This window comes from Pocillopora damicornis, chromosome 1, assembly GCF_964200805.1.
Source record: "Pocillopora damicornis chromosome 1, jaPocDami1.2, whole genome shotgun sequence".
NCBI lineage: Eukaryota > Metazoa > Cnidaria > Anthozoa > Scleractinia > Pocilloporidae > Pocillopora > Pocillopora damicornis.
In genome coordinates this window covers 20,347,385-20,372,481 of record NC_142670.1, presented here as the reverse complement: position 1 = coordinate 20,372,481, position 25,097 = coordinate 20,347,385, and the positions used below count along the sequence as shown (strand labels likewise).

The following is a 25,097-nucleotide window of genomic DNA, read 5'->3' as shown; positions in this document are numbered from 1 at the left end:
CTCATCGTTGAACAGAGGTAAACAAAGAGGCAGACATCTTGAGCCATACGCTGGCTTGAGACATTCCATACTCATAGTCCCTCCTTTCTCCTCTGATGATCATTCCGGAAAATGAAAAGAGATGCTTTGAAGGAACCTGATAAGTTTCTGGTGGCATTCCATCCGGGAGGAGGAACAGTAACCCATGTTACTAAATCCTATAGAAATGGGGATGACTTTTTTTTACGGGAGGGCAGGTTAAGTCACCTGTAGTCAGGTTTTCAGGATACCACTGACGTTTACTGAGGGTGGTAGAATGTGGTGGTGTATTCCAATTGATTGTCTTAGGATGTTTCATCTTATCATAAACCAGATCCATGTGACTGACCTTGGAATCCTTTCACAAGTTATGGTAGCGAGTAATTGGGAATTTTGGGGGCTCTTCTTCTGATTACTATGCAACAAGAATGTGACTTGGGTGGTGCAGGTAATAGCACAGCCAATGTGGTCCCTATGGAATTTGCAAGGGATGGTTATCAAGTTCCTCTGCTGGTAACCGTTACGTAACTGATTATTTGACTTTAAATGGTGACAGCATTCTCTGCCTCTAGACATTTGGCAAGTTATTTAGCGGCGCTATTTTTTGTGTCTAACGGATTAATTACCTGTAAATGTCTCGTGGGCTGCCTTTTTATCGAGAGCAGCACTGCCGGCTGAAGTATGTTTCTTATGGTGCTGCAAGTACTGATGGGTGCGGCTCCTGTCCCTGCGTTCCTAGTTTAGATGAATTTTGATAATATGGCTTTAAATTCTCTTTTCCAGAATATATCGGCACTCAAAACTTGTATTGCTGAACTGAATTGGACTAATTCTCCAAATACATGTCAGAGCCATTTTGGTGTCAATTTGTCAGTCTCACTGCCAACTTGGAAGAAAAATAAGTGAGAAACTTCTGGGATGAGGTGGTTTGTAACACACTGAGGAACCTCTCTGGGAACAAGTTTCTTTTGGAGGGGTTAAGCTGTGCCTGAATCTTACAGGCTAAAAGGAAAATGAAGGAGTACTGCAAATGAGTCTCTGAGTCATGAGGTTTTAGGAAATTGTTGGTGATTGCAATATAGTGGACTATTCCAATAACATGATTTGCAATTCAGGTGACATTTTTAAAGAAAACATGACAATTTTTATTTACCCTACATGTTTACCTTACATGTCTCAAGCAGGAGATCCTCAGATATGAAGCTTTTCCACAGTAGATCTACAAGTTATATTTCCCACTGCATGCATAATGTTGTAAATAGTTTATAAATAATATTGGAATTGTAATATAGCATGTTTTATTTTATTTTAGCTTATTTTCTTGAAGATATTAGCTCTACAGCTACACTGTGAATTTCAAGCATAAATAAAGTATATGTATGTATGTATGTTTAAAATAATTTATGCTGGCTGTTCAGATTCACACAAGCTGATGATAAGTTTAACATTCTGAGTTTTAGCTCACCACTTTAGATCCTCAGACTTCTACTAGCCAAGATGAAGATGAGTTTTAAATCTTTAGCTCTCATGAATGACCAAGACAGAATTTCTCCTCAAAATATCAAAACAATATCAAGCAGACAAGTAGTGAAAATAAAGGAAAATATCAATTTGGAACTTATTAGTCCATGCTATCAAAAGAATTGTACAGTAGACAGTAAAGAGAACTGCTAATGAGATCTTGGGAGTGAAAGAGTTAAATAGCATTGCCATAAGAATGCACTGCTTTGTTTTGTGATGCAATTGATGGGGATGATATTGTAAATCAAAGTGTCCCTCTGGTCAGTAGGATCTTGGATAGCTTAGAAAATACTATCAGCCAGAAGAACAGGTTGTGGACAAACTCAGCTAAGCTTAAGTATATTCACAGATTTGGTAATATAAGAGTTCCACAAATTCCTGTTAGACTAACAATTTCTTAGAATCACCCTAAAAGAAAATTTTAATTCTCTCCTGTCTCAACCCTCTACACACTTGCCTCATCATGCATATCCAACATATGTTCTCTTGACATACTCTAATGTGCAGACAATGAAAATTTGTGTAACAATTAAGAGCTTCTTTGGTAATGTGTGCTTCAGGGGTAATATTATAAAGAGAAACTAGATGCTAGTCACTCTTAGGGGTCAAAGGGTTAACTCTACAGGCTGGAGAAACAGCTTAGTACTTAGGAGCAAGGCTGTGCATTTACCCTTTGATATATAGGAATTGCGCACATTTTTCTTTCGTCTTCCATTACAATTAAAAGAAGCTCTTGATTGTTAAACACATTCTTCTTGCCTTAAGAAATGTATGGAGAACAGTGAGAGAATATGTATACTGGTACTAAGATGAAAGGGGTTAAGTAATGTTTGGTCTTGTCAACATTATTTTCAATCATAAGAAAACATCATGGTGATACTGTTCCTTTCAAAGAATATCTGTCCAGGCTTAAGCAGAATACATGTCAGATTTCAGTACAACTGGCTGAGGTGTTAAAGTTTACAAAGCCTTTTAGATTCAAGTCATTTTAAAGATTGTTATGGATGATACCCATAAAGATGAGTTTCTAGAAATTTCTTGAATACCTGGTCATGCTGACATGCATGCTATGGAACTTTCTAGAAATATTCAACTAGGTCATATAAATCATGATGTAATACTACCAAAATAGTTGTGTTGAAAGCTTCGAGAATGTTCTAGAATACTTTGTAAATGTATATAAGGATTAAGTCATGTACTAGTTGTAGATTTTGTGATTGTCAACTGCTTGGAAAGCCATACTGACAGAGAGTTACTGTGCAAGATTGTTCATTCAAGAAACTTTGGAGAAAACTGTGAGTTTATGTTAGTGGTGAGCTGGGATAGAGACTGTAGAGTGCTTAAACAAGTTTATTAACCCTTTAACTCCCAGATCAAATTTGTAATTCTCCCTACTGTCAACCATACAATTCTTATAATGTTAGTTCAAAGAATTTAACATTGTATAAACTAATTATCCCCAAACTGATATTTTCGTCACTTATTTGGTTGATACTCAATTGATATTGTCCGGAGAAACTCTGTCTTGGTCACTCATGGGAGTTAAAGGGTTAAGGATAATTACTGTACAGCTTTAGGAATTGCTGCTTAGTTAAAATATTACAAGTTGGTTTGAAGTAGTTGGGTTTGAATGAGTATTGTGTTCTTTCTGCCAGATAAATTATACTGTAACAAGATGTTTAATTTTTAGTAGTAAAGAGATCTTCAAAAAAAGAAAGTACAAATCAAAGTTATGTGATACCTTTTTGAGCCAAAGCTCATTTTAAAATACAAAATATAAAAACTTTCTCATCATACAATTGTATTTTCTGAGCTAACAAGGATCATATTGATCTTAGTAACAAGACCACAGAGCATGAAAGTATTCCTGAAAAGTTATTCCAATGAAGAGGTAAACAAGAGGCAGATGTAGAAAAGTATCCCATTAATCAAACTGTAAATGAAAGTAAGCTAAGGCCAGGTAGAATAAAAGGTATCCTTCCAACTGGTGATTTTCAAAGAGGCTAGCAAACGGTTTATACATGATGCATGATTAAGGCCAAAATAAAAATGTAAAGCATGAATTTCATAGAAAAGCAAGTGTAATTAATTAATGCATTTATGAACCAGCATAAGGTGTCATCTGCCTCCTGAAATATACATGACTTGGAAACCTTTTCTGTCATTTCCACAAGATTCCCCGAAAACTTTTACAGAAGAAAAGAGATTTGAAGATTTTTCTCTTACGTGTGTAAAACCCAAAGTTTCCTTATACTTGTGCAAGAAAGAGGATCAGGACCACCCCTCCCCCCCTTTTAAGATTCTATTGACCAAGGCCCAGTTGTTCAAAGGCTAGTTCTTAGGTTAAGTTTAAAGTTTAACATGGGTTTCTATATTCCTTTGTTCAGAAGCCTTTTTGGAATAATTTTCTCTATCCTATTTAGAACATCCAGTTAATCACATTCTAGTCAGAAAGAATGACACTTAATTTTTTATCTTAAGCTTTGAGATCTAAAATCAGATTTCATAATGGTCCCAAGTTGACATAGAGGAATAAGATCACAACTGAGTATCAAAATTTTTGTGTAAAACAGTTCCAACTGACTTTTGGATAGGAGAGAATTGCAGAAAAGTTTTCTATCAATCAAATGGTTGGTAAAATTGGGCTAAGCTGGCTTTACATATTAGCTGTCCCTCTAGCTGTTAGTATTTGGAAACCCTCCCTCTCCCATAAGTGATCAATCTTTAACCTCTCCCTACAATATTCATTCATTATCCAGCCAGTAGGTAATGAGAATACTCAAAGTTATCCGGCAGAAGTTGTTTTCTTGATCTAAAATCAATTTCTTGTAACGTATTAATGTGGAAATGAGCAGGATTAAGAAGGGAGAATTATCGATCAGATCTCGCGAGTTAAAAGGTTAGCTATCCGAGATTCTATGACCCGACTAAGGAACCTTTGATTTAGAGGATCTCTCGAATCAAACGCAGAACAAAACATACATTCTTGTGGCAAAACTATTAAAGATTATCTTTTACCTTCGCCATCGTAGGTCTCTCTACTGTATTCTTTACATTTGAGGTGACTAAACAGGTTGGTGTCTAGTTCTAGAACGTTGACTGTTGGTAAATGGACCCTCGTAATAGCCGACAATTTCCGAAAACCATCCGACTCGGAAACTTGTCAATAGTACTCCTCGACTGTTCGCTCGGTTTTACTACTAACCAATAGGATTGACAACGAATGAATCTCGGAAACTCGTTTCTAATACTCCTCGGTTACAATTCTGGCAATGCGAGGTCGCAGTTGATTTCGAAGCGGGAGTTACTACATCACGGGCGACGAGCGGGGATAGAAAAAAAAACCCAAATACGAGTGGTCAGCGGTGAAACAACTTTAATACTTCATATACAGACAGATCATTTGTAGTATCAGGAAACAATCGTGTTGTAAAGCCGAATTGTAAACAGTTTACTTCGCTAAATAAAATGTTAAGCAATTCAAAAGTGTTGTTGTACATAAATCTTTTACTGCTTTAATAAACAATGAAGGTATCGGTGGCATCCGAAAGGTACCAAGAAAAATTAAATGTACGTTTTGTAGTTGCAGAAAACGATCGTGTTGTAAAGCCGAAATGTTACCAAGTTACACTTCGCTACTTAAAAAGTTAAGCAATTTTCCTCAAGCTTTAACTGGAACAATACTTTTAATGCTCTATTAACCAACGGAGGCATCGGGAAATGCATTGGTGACACCGGGAAAGGCATCAAGAAGAATGATATTCACGTTATGTAACTTGTTGTGTGACGAAAAAAACGTATCTTCACTTGTTCAAAGCATTAATCACAGTTGGCTTCCTTTTCACTTGAATTTTGTATCCACAGCCTAAGATGAGAAATTTAAAATTTCTATCAGCTGAAGTTCTTTTACTGCATATTATATCTATTCAATCGCCCCCAATTCACGTGGAAAAAAGGCAAGTAGGAAAACACTGAGCTTCGAGAAACAGCCATGTTAAGGCTAATGTATTTACCATTCCTTAAATATTTACAATCAAGACCACTCGTTTAGGAGACCTTTTCTCAAAAGATGCACACGTGCAAATAATGCTGTTTTCCGTTCGAAATGTTTTTCTTCCTATTCAATTGAACAACTGACTTAGCGTTTAAGCCGAGAAAAAAATCACAAAGTTTGAATTCTGGGATGTTGTCCACTGTTGGCTCCATCAAGTTACGATTCTGCACCATTGACGCTCGTGAAAATCTATCTTAACGTCATGCACGTCACGCAGCTAGCTACAAACCATATATATAATTATTCTTGGTGCCTTTCCAAATGCCACTGACTCCCTCTCCGAAGCCTCCATTGTTTATTAAAGCAGTAAAAGATATGAGTTCAATCAACACTTTTGAAAAATTGCTTAAACTGTGAAGTAAACTGTTAACATTTCGGCTTTACAACACGATTGTCTCTGGAACAACAAATTATATGTCTCTATATGAAGTATAAAAGCTGTTTCACCGCTGACCGCTCATATTTGGGTCGTTTTTTCTATCCCCGCTCGTCGCCCGTGATGTAGTAACTCCCTTTCGAAGCAGGCCGCCGAATTTTCCCAGTTGACGGATTTGCTGCTTCCCATCTACTACAACCTTTTGAAAGCTGTTTTTTTTCGAGTGAATGGGTAACACTCATGAAACCGAAGCCCTGCTAGTATTTTTGCCCTTCGTCGTGGACCTCGTTGAGCAGTCCAGCTCTCGTGGTTTAACACATGGCTTGAACACACACTTGCAAAACAAGGTCCGAACGCCTTGAAGTAAACTTTTCAACGTTGGTCTTACAGATAAACTCCTTACATCAAAAAGACGTAGAAAACATGGAACACAGATACACTGAACACGAGGAGGATAAGGTACGTTAAACGTTCGTTCAAATGAAGCTCAAATTCCTTTAAGCTAAATTGGTCACATTCCCAGACCTTCCAACCCCCATCACATGCAAATCTGGAGGTTTTAAAAAAAAAAGCCTAGAGAAACCTGGAGATTAGGACCTCAAACCTGGAGACTTCAAAAATATGCGTCAAATAAAAACAACGACGACAGATTATTTGTTTCAGAGTATTCCTTACCTTCTCAGTGTTCTCTGTTGTAGTCTTTCGCTGCCTTTTTTGCAGAGCTGAGAAGATTCTCATCAGGGTTGAACTTAAAACACGGTGAGGTTTCCTCTGGGTACTGCAACTTCATTGCCAGTAAATTCGATAGAGTTCCCTCCAGTTTAAGGGAGGACCGACTATCTGTTTTGTTCTTGCGAACCATGCTGAACAGCCTCTCCTCCCCTGCATTACTGTGTGGCAAAAGTACAACCAGCTCTGCCACCTTCTGAAGATGGCAAAATCTTTTTGCTGAGGATTCAGGAATTACCATTTGTGACATGTACCACCAGAGAATGTCTACTCTGTAATGGAAAATTTCCTGATCATTAACTAATCCATCAACAACTTTAGCTTCCTTCCAAGCAATCACACCAATGTCTTCATCTGTTAGAGACTGATAATCACGAAATTCATCATACATCTCATCAATGTTAACAGTGTTCAAGGCTGATTTGAACCTGGATAGAAAGTATTCTACACTCTCCCATTTTGCCTGACTACGTTTCTGAACGTTGATCCATCTTGCATGCTTCAGCAGCTCATCAGTAATAGGAAACTTGCTCAAAACATATTGGAAGGCTGCCTTGAAATATTCATGTGCTGCTGTTAAGAAACGAGTGTAGGCTGTTTGAGATATTTCCCCTTGATTAAGTAGCCTCTGTAGTGTAAACTTTGTCGTCCCTCCTAAGTGAATTTCTGCAAGGGGTATATAAATTGTTGGATCTTGCAAATTAATTTCATTAAGTGGTTTCTTCATGACCTCCACCTTGATAACACGATTTCCAAGAGTATTTGCAAGTTTTATGACAGAGTCATAAACTATGTGAATGGATGGCTCGTCTGACTGCAAAAGTTTGTTAAAATTTGTAAACAGTGGGATGGAAGCATTGTGAAAAAACAGGGAAACTTCTGTGAGTGGATTTTCAAAGGCTTTCTGTAACCTCTTGAATCTCGCATCACCAGCATCTTCACTCAAAAAGTATGACTTCAATCCAGTATACTTTTCAAGTGTGCGTTGAACGCAGCGTTCTAAAGAAAGCCACCTGGTAGAAGAATGCTTCAGTATCTTACCATACTCCTGGTTACAAAACTGCATGTACTCAAGTAGGATCCCTTTCCGTTTTGTGCTTTTATCAAACCAGTAATACTGATCAATAAGAAGCTCTTCTGCACTGATTCCTATAATCTTTGCAAATTCGTCATGAGCTCTACTTGCTGCAATGTGCGCCAAATGGCAAGGACATCCCAATACATAGGTCTCTGGATTTTTTGCTTTGAAGTGGGATGCCAAAGAATTGTGAGCACCCACCATTGAATTAGTGTTATCTACTGAAAGGCTGACAACCTGATTCCATGGTATTTCATCAGTCTCTAACTTTTCCTGGACAACACCAAAAAGAGTTTCTGCTTTTGACGCATCCCTGCCACTTGTCACACACATATGATAAAAATGAGATGTAACAGTTTTGGCTCTTTCTACATCGAAAATTCTTACGGTTGCTGGATTCATCTTTTCAACATCTGTATCACTCGACCCATCAATTCCAATACTGAATGGATGTTTCTGACAGTGCTGTACAACATATCTGTGACAATGTGGTCCCAGAGCCTTATTGATGATAGCCATAGTCTTTGTTCTTGCACATCCATACTGCTTAGCAATTTCACTGTCTGGAAATACTGCCCTAAACAATGGCCCAAGGTGATCTGAAGTTGCAAGTGGGAGGTTATGCTGGATCAGAAAATTTGTTGTTAGGACTTCTGCTCTGGTAACTGCACTTTGTATAACACTACCGCCTGAACCAAACATGCCCGCTACTGATGGCTGATTTTTCGCTGCTTTCGTCGATAACTTGTGAGATTCTGTATTACAATGATCTTTCACGTCTTTTAGACCCTGGTGGTCACAGCGTATTGTCTTGAGACAAGGCACACAATAAAAAGAATGCTTGTCGTTTCTTACTGCTTTCACGGGATATAAATTGCTCCACTCAACCTTAAATGTCGTACGATACTTAGCTGCTCCAAGGGTAGCTGGTTTCCTTTTCTTCGCGGTAGATGGCTGAGGTTCCGAAGTATCAGAGTCATTTTGAGAACTTGTTTCACTCTCGTGTGCTGGACGACGAGTAGCCATTTTGAAATTTGTGTTCGATGGTTAAGCTTTCCCAGAAACCTTAGCGCACCGATGTTTCATTAGAATGAGGCTGGCATTGGGCTCATTCTTCGGCCGTGTCTTGGTGCGCCCGCGATCCTCTGGTAGCGGTGAGTAACCTGGGCGCAACAAGACACGACTGGAGACTGAGCCTAGCATTGGCGCCATTTCCCTCGCAAATTAGTTTTGATGCCTGATTCGGCTGTTATGAGCACAGATTTTTTTGCTATTCCTTCATACCTTCCGGAATTGTTTGGCAATTTTAAAACTTTCTGATTCACCGTGAGATTAAGGGGCAAAACCGTGAGACCGTGAGTTGACATCCCAAACCGTGAGTCTCACGGTCAAACCGTGAGGGTTGGAAGGTCTGCATTCCTGCTTGTACACACTGCTACATTAAACGCGAACACGAGATGAACGCAAAGAGCGAAGGAGCATAAATAGGTTAAAATGCGATACCTCTGGTTAAAGACACACATAAAACTTAACATTGATTTTATGGTTTCACAACTCTCCTGGAAAAAAAATCCAGAATTTGGGAGTTCACGTTTTATGGAAATTGTAATGAATAATTCATTAACTTTATTTTGCGACAAGTTTTCCTTCGTAACTCGCGCACATCAAGATTTTCTCTCCTATTTTATTGTTGTTGGGGAAAATGCAACTTGCGTCATGAACTTCGAATTGACTAAAATACATGTACGAAAACGGAAAAAAAAACAAAAAAGTATTTCGGAAAAAGCGTTCGCGCAAAGGTATGGTTTACCAGTGGTTGTGATAGTGGTAATTAAACTGAAATGGCTGGTGTAAAACAAGTTTGTCTTCACAGAGATGTGAAAAGTAGATTTTATAGGTGTTGTTTTTATACAGTGGCAAGGAAACAATGAATTAAAAAAAATGGAAATTAAACAAATAATTACAAAACAAAAATATGCTTAAGATCACCGGGTTTTCCTGTGATCTTTGTTCATGTCTTACATGCTTCAAACTCCATGTGTGGCATGCTGGTTTCTTAATTTCTCTTCCCCTACAAGAAACCGCTGAAGCCATGGATGTCTTTTCTTCTTGTGTGGTGTTTACACTTGGCTTGGTATTCACTGGTTCTTTCATAGTAGTAGTAGTAATGGTTGGGTTTGGCTGCGGAGTTTCTGGACCTTCAAAATTAAGTGGTTCATGTTTATCTGGGGATGCTGGTTGATTTTAATGACAGTGTTTCTTGTCTTTAATCTGGCTTCTTAAAGTAGGAAGTGTTGTCTGTGACTTCTTTCTGGTGGGTAGTTTGTCTGGCAGTGACTAGTAATCATATGACATTTGGGATGGCAAAGGTACTGGCTCAAAGAGCAAGCTTGACTTTAACTGCAAGGTTGCAAGGCTTAGTGTGTTGTTTGAGGTCAGGGCAAACCTTTGATAAATTCTATTTGTTAATTAGCTCTTTCAATGTGAAATATTGTCTGGATTGATATGATCGTAATAATCATTGTCTGCTGCTCCATTGTGGGCTTTTGATTGCAAAGGGAAAAGTGGCGGTGTTTGATTGAGGTAGTGACAGACTATTGAAGCTAATTACACTTGCACCTTTGAAATTTTTTGTAAAGGAAAATTCATTGTTGTATTTAAGACTCTTAAATTTATTTTTTGGTAAACAATCTTTTAGTAGACAAGTTAAAAGGTGCCAAAAACCTTTTCATTCATTACCTTAGTGGCTTAAAGTAGTAGTGAAGCTGTAGCTGCTTACTGCAAAAGGGAAAATTTAGTTGCAAATGGTACTGAAACCACAAGAGGTTCTTGGTGATGGACTCAGCCAACTTATTTGTGGTATTCTTCATATGCATGCGTCAATGACGAGTTGGCACTTTCTCTATGGGTATAGAAATGATAATAGTGTTTTATTGATAACACCTCTAGAGGGTAGCTGTACATCTATCAATTGAAATGGTTAAATGAGGGATAAATGAAAATTTAAAAAAGTATCATTGTTAAATACCATATTACATCATGGATAAAAATGGAAGAAACTGGTCTACAAATTTAGGAGGTTGATCTATTCTAGTGGCTTAAGCTTTGCCAAGCAGAGAGTGCTTAACCTCTGGTAAAAACGTCAAGTTCCACATTGTTTCTGAAATCAGCTGAGAGCTTGTTTAAAAGAGTAGCAGCGAGGTCTCAAAAAGTAGTTGCTCTTGGTTGGATTTGTACTTAAGCACCATCAGTAGATCTTAAGTTCCGGGATGACTTGTGTACATTTATATGCAAATGCTTGGACTGGGACTGGTTATAAAAAGCTTTGGGTATTAATCTGTGATGTTTCATTGTCTTTCTTCTTGTACTGAAACCATGGTTATTTAAAATCACATGATACAAGCTAGAATATTAAGCAGAAAAATACTGAAGAGATAAATTGTCCCTGCTTGTGTTTGGATTGCTGAGTTACACCTTTTCCCAAGAAGTGATTTATAAATCCTCCTTCTTGAGACAATGTGGGTAGTAATAGAGGTTTAATTTAAAGGGATATTTGTGCAAAGTCAAAGCATTGGCAGATGATGGTTTTCAGAATCTTGGTATCAGAGGTTAGATCATTAACACAATCTGATGATACAAAAGTAACAGTGTTAAGGTTTTTATTGGCTGTATCCTCCTAGAATTTGATTTTACAAGATTCCAAGGCTCTAGCTTGTCAAAAAAAACTATCTGTACTTATGAAAAACAAATTCCTTTAAACTAAATTTTGTAAATTTAAGTGCTCTTAGACACAATCTAGTACATTTTGGGTGCCCAAATTAAGCAAATGAACAGTCCACAAACGCAAGAAATGGCAATGTAATTAAAAAATGCAGCCATTTTCTGTTATATCATGTGATCTTTTGCAAAAAAAATGAATATTACTATTTGATTCATCAATCACATGAATCTTCTGACATATTTTAAGCCAATAATCATCAAATAAGGCAGTCACCTAATTGTACAGCTCAGAGAAGAGCTGATCCAATATGAGCTGAAACAGACCTACTTTCTTTTTTTGCAAGTGGCATCCCCAACAAGGGGAGCCCAATGGAGTTTGAGGGCCCATGATTTGTTGATGACAGACAGACCCCCTTGTTTGCAAGTGTGATGAAAGATATCACATTAAACCAATTCAGTTTTCCCACCCCACAAGAAGTTCCAAATTGCTTTAGAGACCGTTGTGAAGACCCATTTGGGCATAGTTACCATGGTAACCATGTATTAGAGACCAAAGGTGTCAAGAGTATTAAGAATCATGGACTTGCCTTTTAACGATGGGTAGGACAACACCAGAGATTAAGGTTTTTAAATTTTTCAGGGTTTTAAATAATTTGATTTTCGCCAATCAGTCCATCTAATTAGCTTGATCAAGGTTAGCATTACCAAGATAAATGCAAAGGATTTTAAGGTTGTTGGCAACCCAGGTAATATTCACCAAAACTGAAGTGTGCCTAGCCTGTGAGCCAATCCTTAAGCCCTCAGTTTTCTTTGGATTTAGCTGTGAGCCAGAGCCTTACTCAAAAATGTTAATTACTGATTTGTTTGTTTTTTTAAAATCATATTTAAAGAACAAGTTACAGACATAATTAGAATTACTACACAGAAACAAGGTTTGGCCAACAACAGCTGTGCAATTGCTGTTGTGAGTATTTCACCAAAATTAACATAATCGCTCTAAAACAATTTAATTATATTAACAATAATAAGACATTTAAATTACTGTACAGTGTCACTATTACAATGAAGTTCAATACAGTTACTATTGGGAAAACTAATACAATTGTAATTATTACTGATGAAAAGTGAAAGAGAGAAACACAAGATAAGAATGGAAAGTTTACAGTCCATTTTTTAGTCTGTTTTTAATTTTTTTTAACAAAATGATAACAATGTTAAAAGCCTTGACAATGGAGTAATCATTTGCCAATATTTAAGTGGTTTCATTGGTGCATTGAGACACATTGCTTACTTAATTATGAGAGTCAGGGATTTGAATTCCCTGAATGCTTGACTCTTGTCAGATAGCTTAACTTAAGTCTCATCTACCTGGCAATATAAGAGAGGGTAAAGGGGGCATCCTTGCCTTTTGGGTGAAAGGGCAAAGAGAGCCAGCATCTGTTGATAACTGAGGAGGTTATGTTGGTGTAAATAACCTGGACCCACCAACAGAAGTCAGAACTGAAATATAATCTCGCCAGAACCTGTTGAAGGAAAGCATGATTCATGTGATGGTGTGTTCTACTGTTGAGACGCCCTGAAAGTGCTGAGGACTTGAACTTTACTAAGGTTCTCTTGTTTATTTTGTATAGAGTGAACATTGTTAGGGCTGTCCACAAGTTGCTCCAATTTTCTCTAAAAGTTGCTCAAAAGTTGCCCTAAAATCCAAAAGTTGCTCAAAAGTTGCTTTCAATTTTTTTGTGTAAGAGATTGATTAACAACTTAAATAAAGATTGAATGAATAGATTTCACTTTGCATAGATATTATATACATAATTACACCATACTGACTCATCAATATTGTAAGACTGAGTCTCTCTCAACCCAAATCATAAAAATCTGATTCTCTGTATTGGCTTTCTATTACAATAACCACGTGATTATATGCGAACAAAACAAACTTTGCCAATAATGCTTATTAAATATATAAAGTTTCTGCGGCATACACGAGTGTATGTGGTATAAAACCATAGTCTTTCAATATTTACATCTTTGTGGATGTAGTACAGAGCACTGTCCCTGTTGGTCAATGTTTTGCACCACCAGCTAGTCCTCTACAGACATATAATTCAACATTTCATGTGTGCTTATTGTCATTGTAATGTAACATGACCAATGTTTCCACTGTTTCCTCTAATGCTGCCTCTTGCTGCTTACTAAATGCATTTTGCAGCAGGCTAAACACTCGTTCAGCTGATGCTGAACTAGGCTGCACCAACAAGATCTTTTTGACTGCAGCAGACCAATTTGGGAGAGCAGTGGCATGTGTAGTCCACCACTGTACTTTGCCTTCTTCTGTTTCAATGGCTGCACCATCAGCAATGGCCAGATAGTTTGGCAGCTCTTCCACAAGCTGTACAACTTCTGCATCAGTAATGAAACTAAATTGCTTTAGTTCCTGGACTGATGCAGCAGTTGGATGTAGTGCTTGCACCTGTATTGGGCAGCATAAGCGTGCAGCCATAAATGCACGGACAATATTATAGAATTGCACACTGAATTTCTGTTGGTAAAAGCGGAAGCCTGGATTGATACATGCCTTTGCTTGAGCAACTAACTGGTTGTACAATGCTATATTTCTACCTGCATGTTGGCGAGCTTTGGCCTCGGTGTTTGGATAAGAGTCAATGGTCTATTGCATGTGCTAATGCAGAAAAACGCTCATAGCAAGTAAATACTAAGGGACCATCCCCCTCAAGATAATAAGTTGCTTGAACAAAGTGCTTGCCTGCATCAATCGTAGCAGCAAGCTCAATGTCTAAGTCGTTAGCAGTAGCTGGATCATCAAAAATCTCCAACAGGCTTGCACGGCAAACAGAAGACAGGTTATCATTTTCTTTTAGAAAGGGCTCAACATCCCCAAAAAACTCCATGACCTGATTGAGGACTTCCCATTTACTCCACAATCTGGTTTTGGATTGAAGTCACATTGCTGTGCCAGTTCTTGTCTTCCACAACAGACGAGCAGCTGGACTGAGAGAAAACATGGTGTGTATAGGACACTAAATTCAAAGTGTTTTCCAACATTATCGATTGTGGGAGAGAAACAGATAACATTAAGAATATTGGGGAAGAACAACATGACTTGATGCAGTCCAGCTTAATTTACTGTTGCACCATCTCTCATTGCTGCTAGAAGATGGTTTGTTTGCATTCCATACTCCACAGCCAGGCTCTAAATCAGCCTTTGAGCAAGCTCTTCTGCATTCATGCTCTTAGCTAGAATTTCTAATTTGAGAAGCCTCTGCCTTATATTCTAATCTTTGTCAATGAAGCGAATGATAATTGCCAATGCTTCTCCAAGTCTGGTGCTCCCATCCAAGATAACAGAAAAAGCACTGTTGGCAGTTATTTCGGATTTCACAAAGTCTATCTCCTTTTGATGAATCATGGGAATGAATTCTGCTAGATGAATCCGAGATGTTAAGCGATGACCATATTTTTCAAGAAATGGTCGCAAACTGTTGACTTTTAAAAGGGGAATACCTGCCTTCAGTAGAGCTTCCACAAGCTCATATCGATAGAGCCTCATGTGTTCAGGTAATGTGGATCCTTTTGCTCCTCCGTTTGTTTTTGCAAGATCCCTGATATTTTGATCTTCTTGCTTTTCCTAATATTCTCCAGCGCTTTGATGTGCTTTATGGATGATACATGTTTCTTGACAGAACTCTTTATTTTGGAAAGAGTTTCTCTGCAGGCGTCGTATCTTAGATTTCCCAACACTGTAGTTAGGCACTGGTCTTTAAACTCATTCACTCTATCCCACATGGACATATTGTGATCAACTGATCCACTCACATTTCTCTTCTTTTTGGCTGGATTAGTCTGCACTTTTCTTTTCCGAGAGATAATGGCTTTTTCTTGAGTACTTAATCTAGCTCCAGCACTAGCTGCTACTTCTAAAGGATCTGAATATTCATCATCTTCACTCGAGCTCGAGCATGGATAATCGCTCACCTCCGCCATTTTGAATTTGTCAGTATATCTGCTGACCACCTTCGGCTGCTACCACAAGCAGACCACCAGGGGAATAGTGTTTTTTGTTTACAAAAGGTATTTTATGCAAAATCATGCATACAAGTGATGGATGCTTTAAATTAGAACTTGCATGAACGGTTTTTTGTTACAAATTGCCTTAAAAAAGCAAGGAAGTTATTCAAAAAAGAAAAAAGTTGCATGAAATCCGAAAAGTTGGGTAAAGGACTAAAAGTTGCTCCAAATCTGAAAAGTTGCTCAAAAGTTGCCGAGCAACTTATGTACAGCCTTAGACGTTGTGCTTCGTGCATAGGATGTAATACACCCCTTCAACTCTGATAATCACAGGCCACCAGTATCCACTTGCTGCACAGTAGGCAATGTAAGCTTTGCACAACCATGTGTGATTGAACAGCTTTTCTTTCTTGCCCTTATCTGCCTCTAGCTGCCTGGAAATCTCCTCTCTGCCGAAGGTACAACCTGCATCACAAATATGATGAATTCCTGATTTTCTCCCGGAAAGAGGTCTTCCAAAATCTCTTGTGCATGTGTTTTGGGTGGATTATCCAATCATTTTTTGCTTACATTTTTCAGGGTCACTGAAAGCTGAACATGGGAGCTCCTAAACTGATGTCTAGTTGAGTCTGAAAATTTTCAGCCATTTCTCTTTCCCAGGGCTTTAATCTTTTAATACATGTAACTCATTCAGACTTTAAAACGAAAAATTCCAAACAAACATGGTCACTTTGTTTTACAAATATGTTAATTTATACAGAGTGAGATGTGCTGGGGAAACATTTATTTGCAGTCACCATCTTAAAAGTTTTCTTGTAACCTAAATCCTTAAATTCCTCAAGAAGCCATATCAGACTAAACATTGAAATTTCAGACAAGAATTTACTCTAACATCAAGCTTAGAACAAGTACACAATGAAAACATTAAATAGAAAAACCTGTGTATTGTGGTGTGGGGCTTGTGATGCCTTCTCATCTTTGGCTTAAAGAAATCTTGAATAAATAACTTTGAAATATTTACATGAAAGTACAGTCTCATTTTTTAGTGAACTGAGATTGAGTTGAAAGAGACTAAATTGGAAAATCTGTTTATGCAACTTACATTTTGCTATTAATAACCTGCGCTAGAGAAATGACATAGGTGAAATCAACAATGTCAATTGAATATGCAAAAATTACTTGAGTGTAACACCTTTCCTCCTTCAACGGATGTTTTACTTTAATCTTCAAAGTATTTTCTACCCTTGATTTAAAGGTACAAAACATATATTCATATTAACATAAAAGTCACTTAAAATATGAAAAGTTGAAGAAAGAAAAAAAGGAAACCAAAACAAAGCAAAAATTAATGTAAAGAAACAAGTCTCTTTCGGTTTTACTATTCATATAACAATAGAACGTGCTGGAAGGGCTGGCACAAGAAGGGCACTTTCTGAGAAGGAAATGGGGTCTTCATCATCAATATCAAGGTCATGGACCAACCTGAAAAAGACTCGCCAGCATGGTTTTGATCGAGGTTTTACCACCATTGTCTCCTTCAGAGTTGAATTTCTGCACTTTGTTAATGAGACAGAGACCTCTACTACTGCCAAAATCTAACAGCAAGGGCAATGTTTTCTGATAAGACGATCATCTTTGCAGATACAGCAAAATTTTGGACCCATACATTCCCAGAGTTTGTGACCAATGCCCTCACAATTAGAGCATATTTTGTTAACACAATTGACATTGGTCAAGGCAGTTGCACTCCTACACATTGTATTATGGTCTATTATTTAATCAGGATTTGGCCTTTTCCAAGCAGTTCAAGTATTTTAAGGGCAATCAAAATAACCACAGGAGTAAGAAACAATTTGACACCAAAGCAACGAGTGTTCAATCATAGCCAGGTCGGATAATATGAAAGGCACATCATCAACAGTAAGATGCATCAAAGCACAATCAAAATCTTGATCAACATTTGCTTTGCTAACAATTTGAAGGGCAATCAAGGTTATAATGTGTTCTTTATTGCATTGGATTTAAAAAATAATGTCAATACAACCCTCCTTTTTTTTGTAGGACCACTCATTTCTTTTCTCAAAACAGCAACACTACACTCATTGATGCCCATTTGTTCAACAGTGCCAAATATCGGCTGCTCTCCTAATTTCATGTCCCTGGGGGTGTGACCTGTAAGATTCCTGGGCTGTTTTGAAGCAGTGGAAGTTGACAAGCTGGTAATGGTTACACTCGTAGGAGGGTTGTTAGTAGTATCTGGGATCTGTATTTGACCTTTGAAATTTGCACTAAAGAGGGAGTTGTCTGTGAATTCAGCCATGGTTAAGTCTGAGGTACTGCAGTGTTTCTGGTTTATTGAAGTGCCCATAATGTGAATTTTTTTGTGGGTATTTATTTAGCTTAATGTATGAACAAAACTGATCAGATAGTAAAAAGAATGTAAAGTCGTTCTCTTCATCAGGCATGGACAGTCTTTAAGTTGTCAAAGATGGTTAGGGGTAATGTCAATAATGCAGATGATAGGTGTGTAAGCATATCATAAAAGCTATCAAAATCCTAAGCCCAATGGAGTCCATCAGTATCTGCAGCTGTATTTTCTGAGGCCTTTTGAGATGTATGTGACTTACTATCGACCAAAGAGGAAGAGTCATTTATTCGAGGAGAGGTGGTGCCTTTAGAATTATCCACGTCAGGCTGTGCACATTCCATGCTCTTCTCGATCTCAGCATCATTTTTATCTGAAAAGTTCACTGAAACATTCTCAAAATCTCATCATCACAATCTAGCATAATTAGAAGTACAATTATGTACCTTCACATTCAAATCAAATATATGAATTCTTATAGGAAAATACTGTGTGGATGAAGAAAGGAGGAAAAAGGGGCAATATTTCAAAAATTTGCCTATGTTTAAGTCCTTATTTTGATTAACTTATTATTTCATCAAAAAACTGGCTAATGACGGAACATGGACATTCTATGAGGTCAGTAACATTGCAATAAACAACATTGCTTGTGCTAAATGAAATATCAAACTAGTATTGATACAAATCATATGATTAAGTCTGTTTTTGTCTTAAGGATAGACACGGCTTGCTGTGTAAGCCCAGTAGTTTAAGACTTTTTTTGGTATCTTCAGTATAGCATCTTGCCGAACCTTCTCTTAGTATAGAACCAGCTGGGTGTGTCTTTCCTGATATTTTATGGCTTTACTAACACTGTTCATTAAGGTTAACTAGTTACCTTAAGGATCTTTTAGCTCTGGACTTCTAAATATTTTCTCTAAAAGCCAAAGATTTAAATGCAGTAAATGCTGCTCTCTTTTGACCGACCTTGAAGCCTTGACTTTGTCAAGTCTGCTGGAAATGCCAAAAGCTAATCCTTTTAGTGTTACTAATTCGCTTTGTTCCTCTGGTGTAGTAACCACTCTCCTCTTTTCCAGTTGCTTTCTTGGTCTAGGGTTACTCACTAAGCTTTCCAGAACAGCTGCCTTTTTGGCTTGTGAAGCTGGGAGGGTAATTTTCACCTTATCAGTAGCACATTTATTTGAGGTCTAATCTAGAAATGTGGCACCCCTGCCCAGAATCTCTTCTACGTTGTGCTCCTGTCTCTATCTTTGATGATATTTTCGAACTCTCTCTTAACTTTTTGTGGCTTTGTTCACAATGTCCACTTGTAGTTGCAATTCTTCTCCTTTTCTCTGTTATTATCTCAGTCTTGTCCCTATTATGATTTCTTTGCTTTAATATGTCACCTTTGTCATCTTTCTCACTAGTTCCTTTTGCTTGAGGTGTTTTGGTGGCGGGTTGTGGGCCCCACGATTGTTTGTTGTATCTCTTTGTTTTGTGTATGCAGCTGCGGCATACTGTGAGGGACCTTGTGTAGCTATTTTGACATTTACACTGACAAACAGAAAAGGGCTTCTAAAAGTGTCGTGTGTGGACCCCCAGTGGATAGATAAAAGAGCAGTTCAAGGACAATCATGAACCCAGTGACCGGTTTCTTTGCAGCTAAAACTCCTGATTGTTGTCCTCTAGTTAAGGGACCCTCTTCATTGCTGTAGTGACATGAACAGTTATGTGGCAGGAGCTGGGAATATATTTCTCTACTGGTATTGTTGCGCTTTGAATCTGTTTCAATCAAACAGGTCATGTCAGATAGATGACACTTTCCCTGGATGGGAGGGTGGTTCCTTTATTTATTTGTTTGTTGCTGCCTTGTGGCCCTTTACCAATTTGATACAACAGTTTGATGCCACATTACCAGATGGGTGTAAGGTACATGTCTAACAGCTGTGCAGGGATTGGTTGAGAAAGTGACGTGGGTTTCTCACAGTTTTCCAGAAGTAAGGCAGGATATGAGTTGACGCTGTCTTCTCTGAAGTTTAGGATACATCGAGTGAGAGTTAAAATTAAAACTAGAATCTCATTCAACTTTTGTGACTAAATCAGACAGAAATTTAAGAATTGAGGTGCAGAACTTGGTTGGGGTGAGAGCCCTGGGACTGGAATTGTCTTTAAAATAAGACCACCCCAGTCTCATCTGAAGGTATAAATGTACATTGTTTACTTTTAATTAAGGCAATTACGGCATGGCAAGCAGATTCTTTGATAGAATCCCACCATTGATGAATGGAAGGGATAGTATCCTAAGATCATTTGGAAAAAAGAAGGATCCTTGAGAAGGTCTAAATTCAGATGCCAAACCCCAGTCTGTGAGAATCAAATTTATGCAAACCAGGACTCAATAAATTAAATCATGATCTTAAAAAGACATAAGTAGCTTTTCACAAAAATCACTGAAGGTACTAAATTGGAGGTAATGAGATATTTATTTAAATGTGAACCAAGCGTAAATATTGGTCAGATTGAGTTGTAAATTAATCAACCTCATCTTAAAGGCTAAGAATCCGGCCAGGTCTATGCTTTTTCCATGAAAGGAAGAAACGCTCAACTCACTGAATTAGTAGAACCTCAGTTTTGTAATGAATGAATGTCACCCCAGGTGACAGGTGGATGATGACTGCTCTGGAGACAATAATTTCTAACGAGGCTTTTTGTGAGATTTCCTTTCCTCCATCTTCCTTTTAAAGAATTTCTTTGACCTTGGGCTTTGTGATTGGTATAGATGTCATGATCATCTCTTTGAAAGTAGCTCTCAGCCTATGAAACTCTGAGGATGAAAATCGGTTATGAACACCACTTGCCTCTTTTTTTTTGGTATGTATTTCCCAAGGTCAGTTTTTCTTGACGACAAGAGATATCTCCACTCTTTCTCCTTCTCTTGTTTGTCAGGGAGGTTCACAAGCTCTGGTGTGAAGGAAGGAAAAGTGCTACATCTGCATCTTGTCAAGAATCTTCTTCAGGTTGCCATCCTTCAGCTGCACGTTTTGAGCTAGTTTATCCCTTGCAGTTTTTATTGTCATAGATTTCCCCTTGATCTCCTCTTTAAACAGATCTCTTATAATCATTTCTTGGTCTTTGCTCCTGGAATGTTTTCTCATCTACAGTGGAAATGGTGGGGTGTTTTGAAGCCAGGATGGAGTTTTGACTGTATCACAAATCACCTCAAATCAGGTTTTTGTCGGGGATTTAGATTTTTTTTGCAATTGTTATTATCTCATAGCAGTGGAATATGGGCCATCAAATACACCAGGTTTCCTCTTGCTTAATTACTGTCACTGTTGCTGTTATGTATGATTGAATCTGTCCTTTCAAGTTCTTCATCATCTATTTCCAGTCTGTTATAAAATATGTTCATTGTGGTGCAAGATAGGAGATGAACTTTAGTTAGAGTCACTTTTGATGTTGATCATGAGGTTGGCATGCTTTATGACAGCTTTCATCAAAATATCATCTGTAGATGCAGAGGGGGAACTGTTACTGGCAAATTGCGGCCTCGGCAGAATTTTAAAGTTCCGTTTATGTGCATCATGATGCCAATGTTTATTGAAACATTTCCATTTCTTGGCAGATTTCGGCTTAAAATGTTCCTTTCTGCTCTCAGCCTTTTGTTTTAAAAATTCCTGAAAATTATTGGACTATTCACTGCAGGTTGCTTCACTTCAGAGCTGATCCCTGACCAACCTCAATACTCAACAGCTGTAGGGAAAAGCCACAAGCTGAGCAATACTTTGATTCTTTGTAATTGCTGCAGTTTTTAATATGTAGTTGAACTTTTTTATGTAGTGACCCTTGTGTGCTTCCGTAATATGAGATTATAAATCTAAGCTAATCTAGGATTATAATGATTTTGAAAATTCTGAAGCTATTAATACTCAAAATGAAACAACAACAATGACCAAGTTCTTAGCACTAGGCGGGTGTGTAACCAATTGTTACAATTATACATTTTCTCTTATTTTATTTTTATCCTGTGCACCCTGTGCAAATGTATGGCAGTATTTAAAACTTCAACGCCCATGAGGGTGTTTTTCATTCAACTACTGAGGTTTCAGAACTAAATTGTAAACTTAAGAAAAAAAAAAGAAAAAAAAAAACCAGGCTATATATTCCTTTCCATAAATTTTCAGCAGTGACAAAACATTTGTTGAAGTTTCAAGTTTATTAGTAAGGCCAAGTAAAAAAAAATGTAAAAGATTTTTAAAAAATTAGTTTCCTGTCCAGAATTGCCAAAAACATGAGGTGGGAGGTCCTTACTATTTACTGTTTTCCCATTTTTTGTTATTTTCCAAAATATAGGTTTATGACCCCTTTTCCTCCAATAAAACATCAGAATATGCTCTCGATTTCTCCTCTATCAATAGTTCTTTCTAGATATAAACCCTAAAACATGCTCTCGATTTTTTTATTATTTATGAAGGAGAAAATTGAAGTTGAATATGTGGGCCAAAAAAGTTCATTGGACTTGGCAATGTTGTCAAACGAGTAGAAATTTTAATCTGGGTCGGTCCTCAAAAAGAAATTATTTAGGACATTGGGGTCTAATTTACTTTCTTGGTAATTTTTAGGGGTTTGGTTGTTGGCGTTCTCATTTGTGGTTGATGGACAAGAGATGTTCAAAGTTGAAGTCATTGCTTGCCGGGAGTTGTTCATTGGTGTTTTCTTCAGTTGCAAGGTGGTCAGATTGGTTGGTCTTGTTCGAGGTCAAGCAGTTGTTGATCATTTTCATCTGAAGAAGGTCTTGTAGGTGACAAGAACTCGTGTTCATGGTCCTAGTAGAAAGGACAGGACTTTGCTCTGTGATCCGGTTGTTTGCAGACAAGTTGGAGCCAGATTAACAATTTCTTTGCTGTTGTAATATGTAAGTTTGTGGGCAAGTGTTAGCAAAATGTTCAGGGCAATGACAATGACGGCAGGTTTGGGTTTTGTTATTGTAGCACAAATTTATCTGAATTCTTCCAAAATGCATGAAGTTGGGGATCAGTTGTTTTAAACAGACGTGGTAATGATGAACACCATTCTCAATATGTTCAATGCCAGGGTGTTTAAAGTAACCACAATGGTGGTGGAGGACATCAAAATACTTGAATAAATGAGTAATAATTACAGAATTGGGCATTTCATAAGATGTGTTGCAAAATTTGGAGATGGGCCAACATGTAAAAGCGTGAATGGTTGTACATGAATTTCAATGGTGTTGAGACTCAAAAAACGTTCATGGAGTCCAGAACTACATGAGGTCAGCACAATTATTTTGCCATTAGACTGTAGCTGAATACATGAAAGATGACAGGGATCTGCAGAAGCATTGTTTAGGGCTTTGAAGAAAACAGTTGCGGGTACTCGTGCACGTGGGTTCACAAAAACAGTACAAGGTCGTTCTGGCACGTCATTTTCGATAGAAATTACCCTTGGTCTGGCCCAATCAAAACAAGTTATAAACTTTCAAGGAGGAGTGTATTTCAACATTGCAACTTCTGGGGTTGATAAGGAAGTTAATCTCTCGTGCTTTCTTTGTGACTGCATGGTTGAAAGGGTAAGTGCTATACTGCATACGTTTGATAAGTACAGTTTACAGAAAATGGTTATGATAAAGTTTACTCTAAATTATGAAATATCAATATCATTGATGGAAGAAAGATTTTTATCAAACTTTCTATGATAAAATTGTATCATCCATCTGCGAAAGAACTTGTCAACGCAATGTGGTGAAACCATGTTCTCAGACAGAAGATACAAATAACAGCTTTTAGTGGACTTGTCAGCCACAGGACAGCAGACATGGGGACAGGACGAACCAAAGACAAGAGAATTGCAAGACGTGGCAAACAAACCGTTCAGGCCACGCCAGGCCAGAAGGAGAGAGCTTTAAAATGACGGCAAAACCCTGGAGTCGAAGGAAAAAGGCCTGGAAAAGACAACAGACAGCAAAACACCAAAAGAAGACAAAAACCAAGAAGACATGAGTGAGGACCAGCCAGGGGAGGAGTAGGCGAACCTCCTCACCCACTGGCCAAGAAGAGCCCACACCTTGTACAGAACACTTACAACAGAAAACCACCAAAAAGAGGGGACTGGATCATGACAGAGCGAGAGACAAGCTCACGCTTGCCAGACCAGAAGAAAGAAAAAGCCAGAGAAGAGAGCTCCTTTGCCACCCACGTGGGCATGTGGGCCTTAGGTCTGGCCATCCCACGGAGAGAAGACAGAACCTCATCCACAGAGAGATGACCCTCACAAAGAGAGGACTGATCATCAGAGAGAGAGGATGACAAGTTCTCCAGGAGATCAGCCTGGATGTGAGGGTCAACCAGGGAAGTGGAGAAAAGATCAGAATAAAAAGAAGACAGAGAAGCACAAAAGTCATGAAGGGAGGAGACAATAGAGTCATCCCTATCCCTCATCCCTATCCAAACCACGCTTCCGTTTGAGACAAAAAGTACAATGAAGATGATTAACCCCGCTCTACCCACTTGGCATGAGAGCAGACTCGGGCTCCCTTAGCTGCATGGGAATTGATAGCAGCCAACTCAGCTAGGGCTGAATGATATGGGCTGAGGCATGACGAAGAGCCAAGATTGATTTTAGCCTTAAGATGGTCAATCAGCTGGACCAGAAGGTCCTGGAGATGCGACTGGACCCTGGACTTCTGGCAACAGTGATGGATTGTGAGACCCTTCCCCCCATCCTTCTCTTCCCCCCATCCCATGACTTTGCCAGGGAGGGAAAGCGGGGGATGGAGTTGCGCCATGATAGCTATGCCTAGATATTAAGTTGACATACTCTGGATTGTTGAGGACAGAGATGTTAAGCTTCCAGAGACCTGGACCAGGAGGAATAGCATCAGCGGTCGTTGAGACATACACCACAATAATCTGAGAAGGACAAGGGACAATATTGGAAATTGGCTACCAATGTAGAGTTCAGAACACTTGCTCAGTTAATGGAAATTGGCCGTTCTACAGCTTGTGAAATTGTTAACAGTGTTTGCGAGGCTATAACCTGTCATCTTTTGTCAAGATATTTAAGTATTCCTATTGATGAGGTACAAGTACAAGAAATTATGGAGTTTGAGGGAAAAACGGGGTTCCCCCAGGTAATTGGGGCAATAGATGGTTGCCATATACCAATTATTTGTCCAAAAGATGATCCGGGTCATCAAGGACGGAGA

At 38.3% G+C, this 25,097-nt stretch overlaps 2 protein-coding genes, 1 long non-coding RNA gene and 1 pseudogene across 24 annotated transcripts in view; 1 reads left to right on the top strand and 3 right to left on the bottom strand.

Moving 5' to 3' along the window:
* Positions 1 to 4,720, bottom strand: part of LOC149052677 (uncharacterized) — a 5,226-nt gene extending 506 nt beyond the window's left edge. The window contains exons 1-4 of one of the 22 annotated variants that reach the window (XR_016186203.1): positions 4,558 to 4,715; positions 1,185 to 1,256; positions 645 to 753; positions 1 to 197 (exon numbers count right to left, since the gene is read on the bottom strand). The exon at positions 1 to 197 is cut by the window's left edge and continues 506 nt beyond it. This is a non-coding gene — a long non-coding RNA (uncharacterized LOC149052677). Of the gene's footprint in view, positions 491 to 644; positions 3,726 to 4,557 lie in introns of those variants that run through there. The other 21 variants (XR_016186209.1, XR_016186195.1, XR_016186198.1 and 18 more) reach the window with 21 other exon arrangements.
* Positions 4,721 to 6,112: 1,392 nt separating this feature from the next.
* Positions 6,113 to 25,097, top strand: part of LOC149052662 (uncharacterized) — an 89,936-nt gene continuing 70,951 nt past the window's right edge. The window contains exon 1 of the mRNA XM_089204982.1: positions 6,113 to 6,428. Coding sequence (XP_089061108.1) covers positions 6,393 to 6,428 — 36 coding nt within the window. The 5' untranslated portion in view covers positions 6,113 to 6,392. The remainder of the gene's footprint in view (positions 6,429 to 25,097) is intronic.
* Positions 6,480 to 9,185, bottom strand: LOC149052676 (uncharacterized). The gene is made up of 2 exons (XM_089203759.1): positions 6,645 to 9,185; positions 6,480 to 6,519 (listed from the first exon to the last, which is right to left on the bottom strand). The coding sequence occupies exon 1, from the start codon at positions 8,800 to 8,802 to the stop codon at positions 6,649 to 6,651; it is 2,154 nt and encodes a 717-aa protein (XP_089059885.1). The 5' UTR covers positions 8,803 to 9,185; the 3' UTR covers positions 6,480 to 6,519; positions 6,645 to 6,648.
* On the bottom strand, positions 13,487 to 16,112 carry LOC149052675 (uncharacterized; annotated as a pseudogene).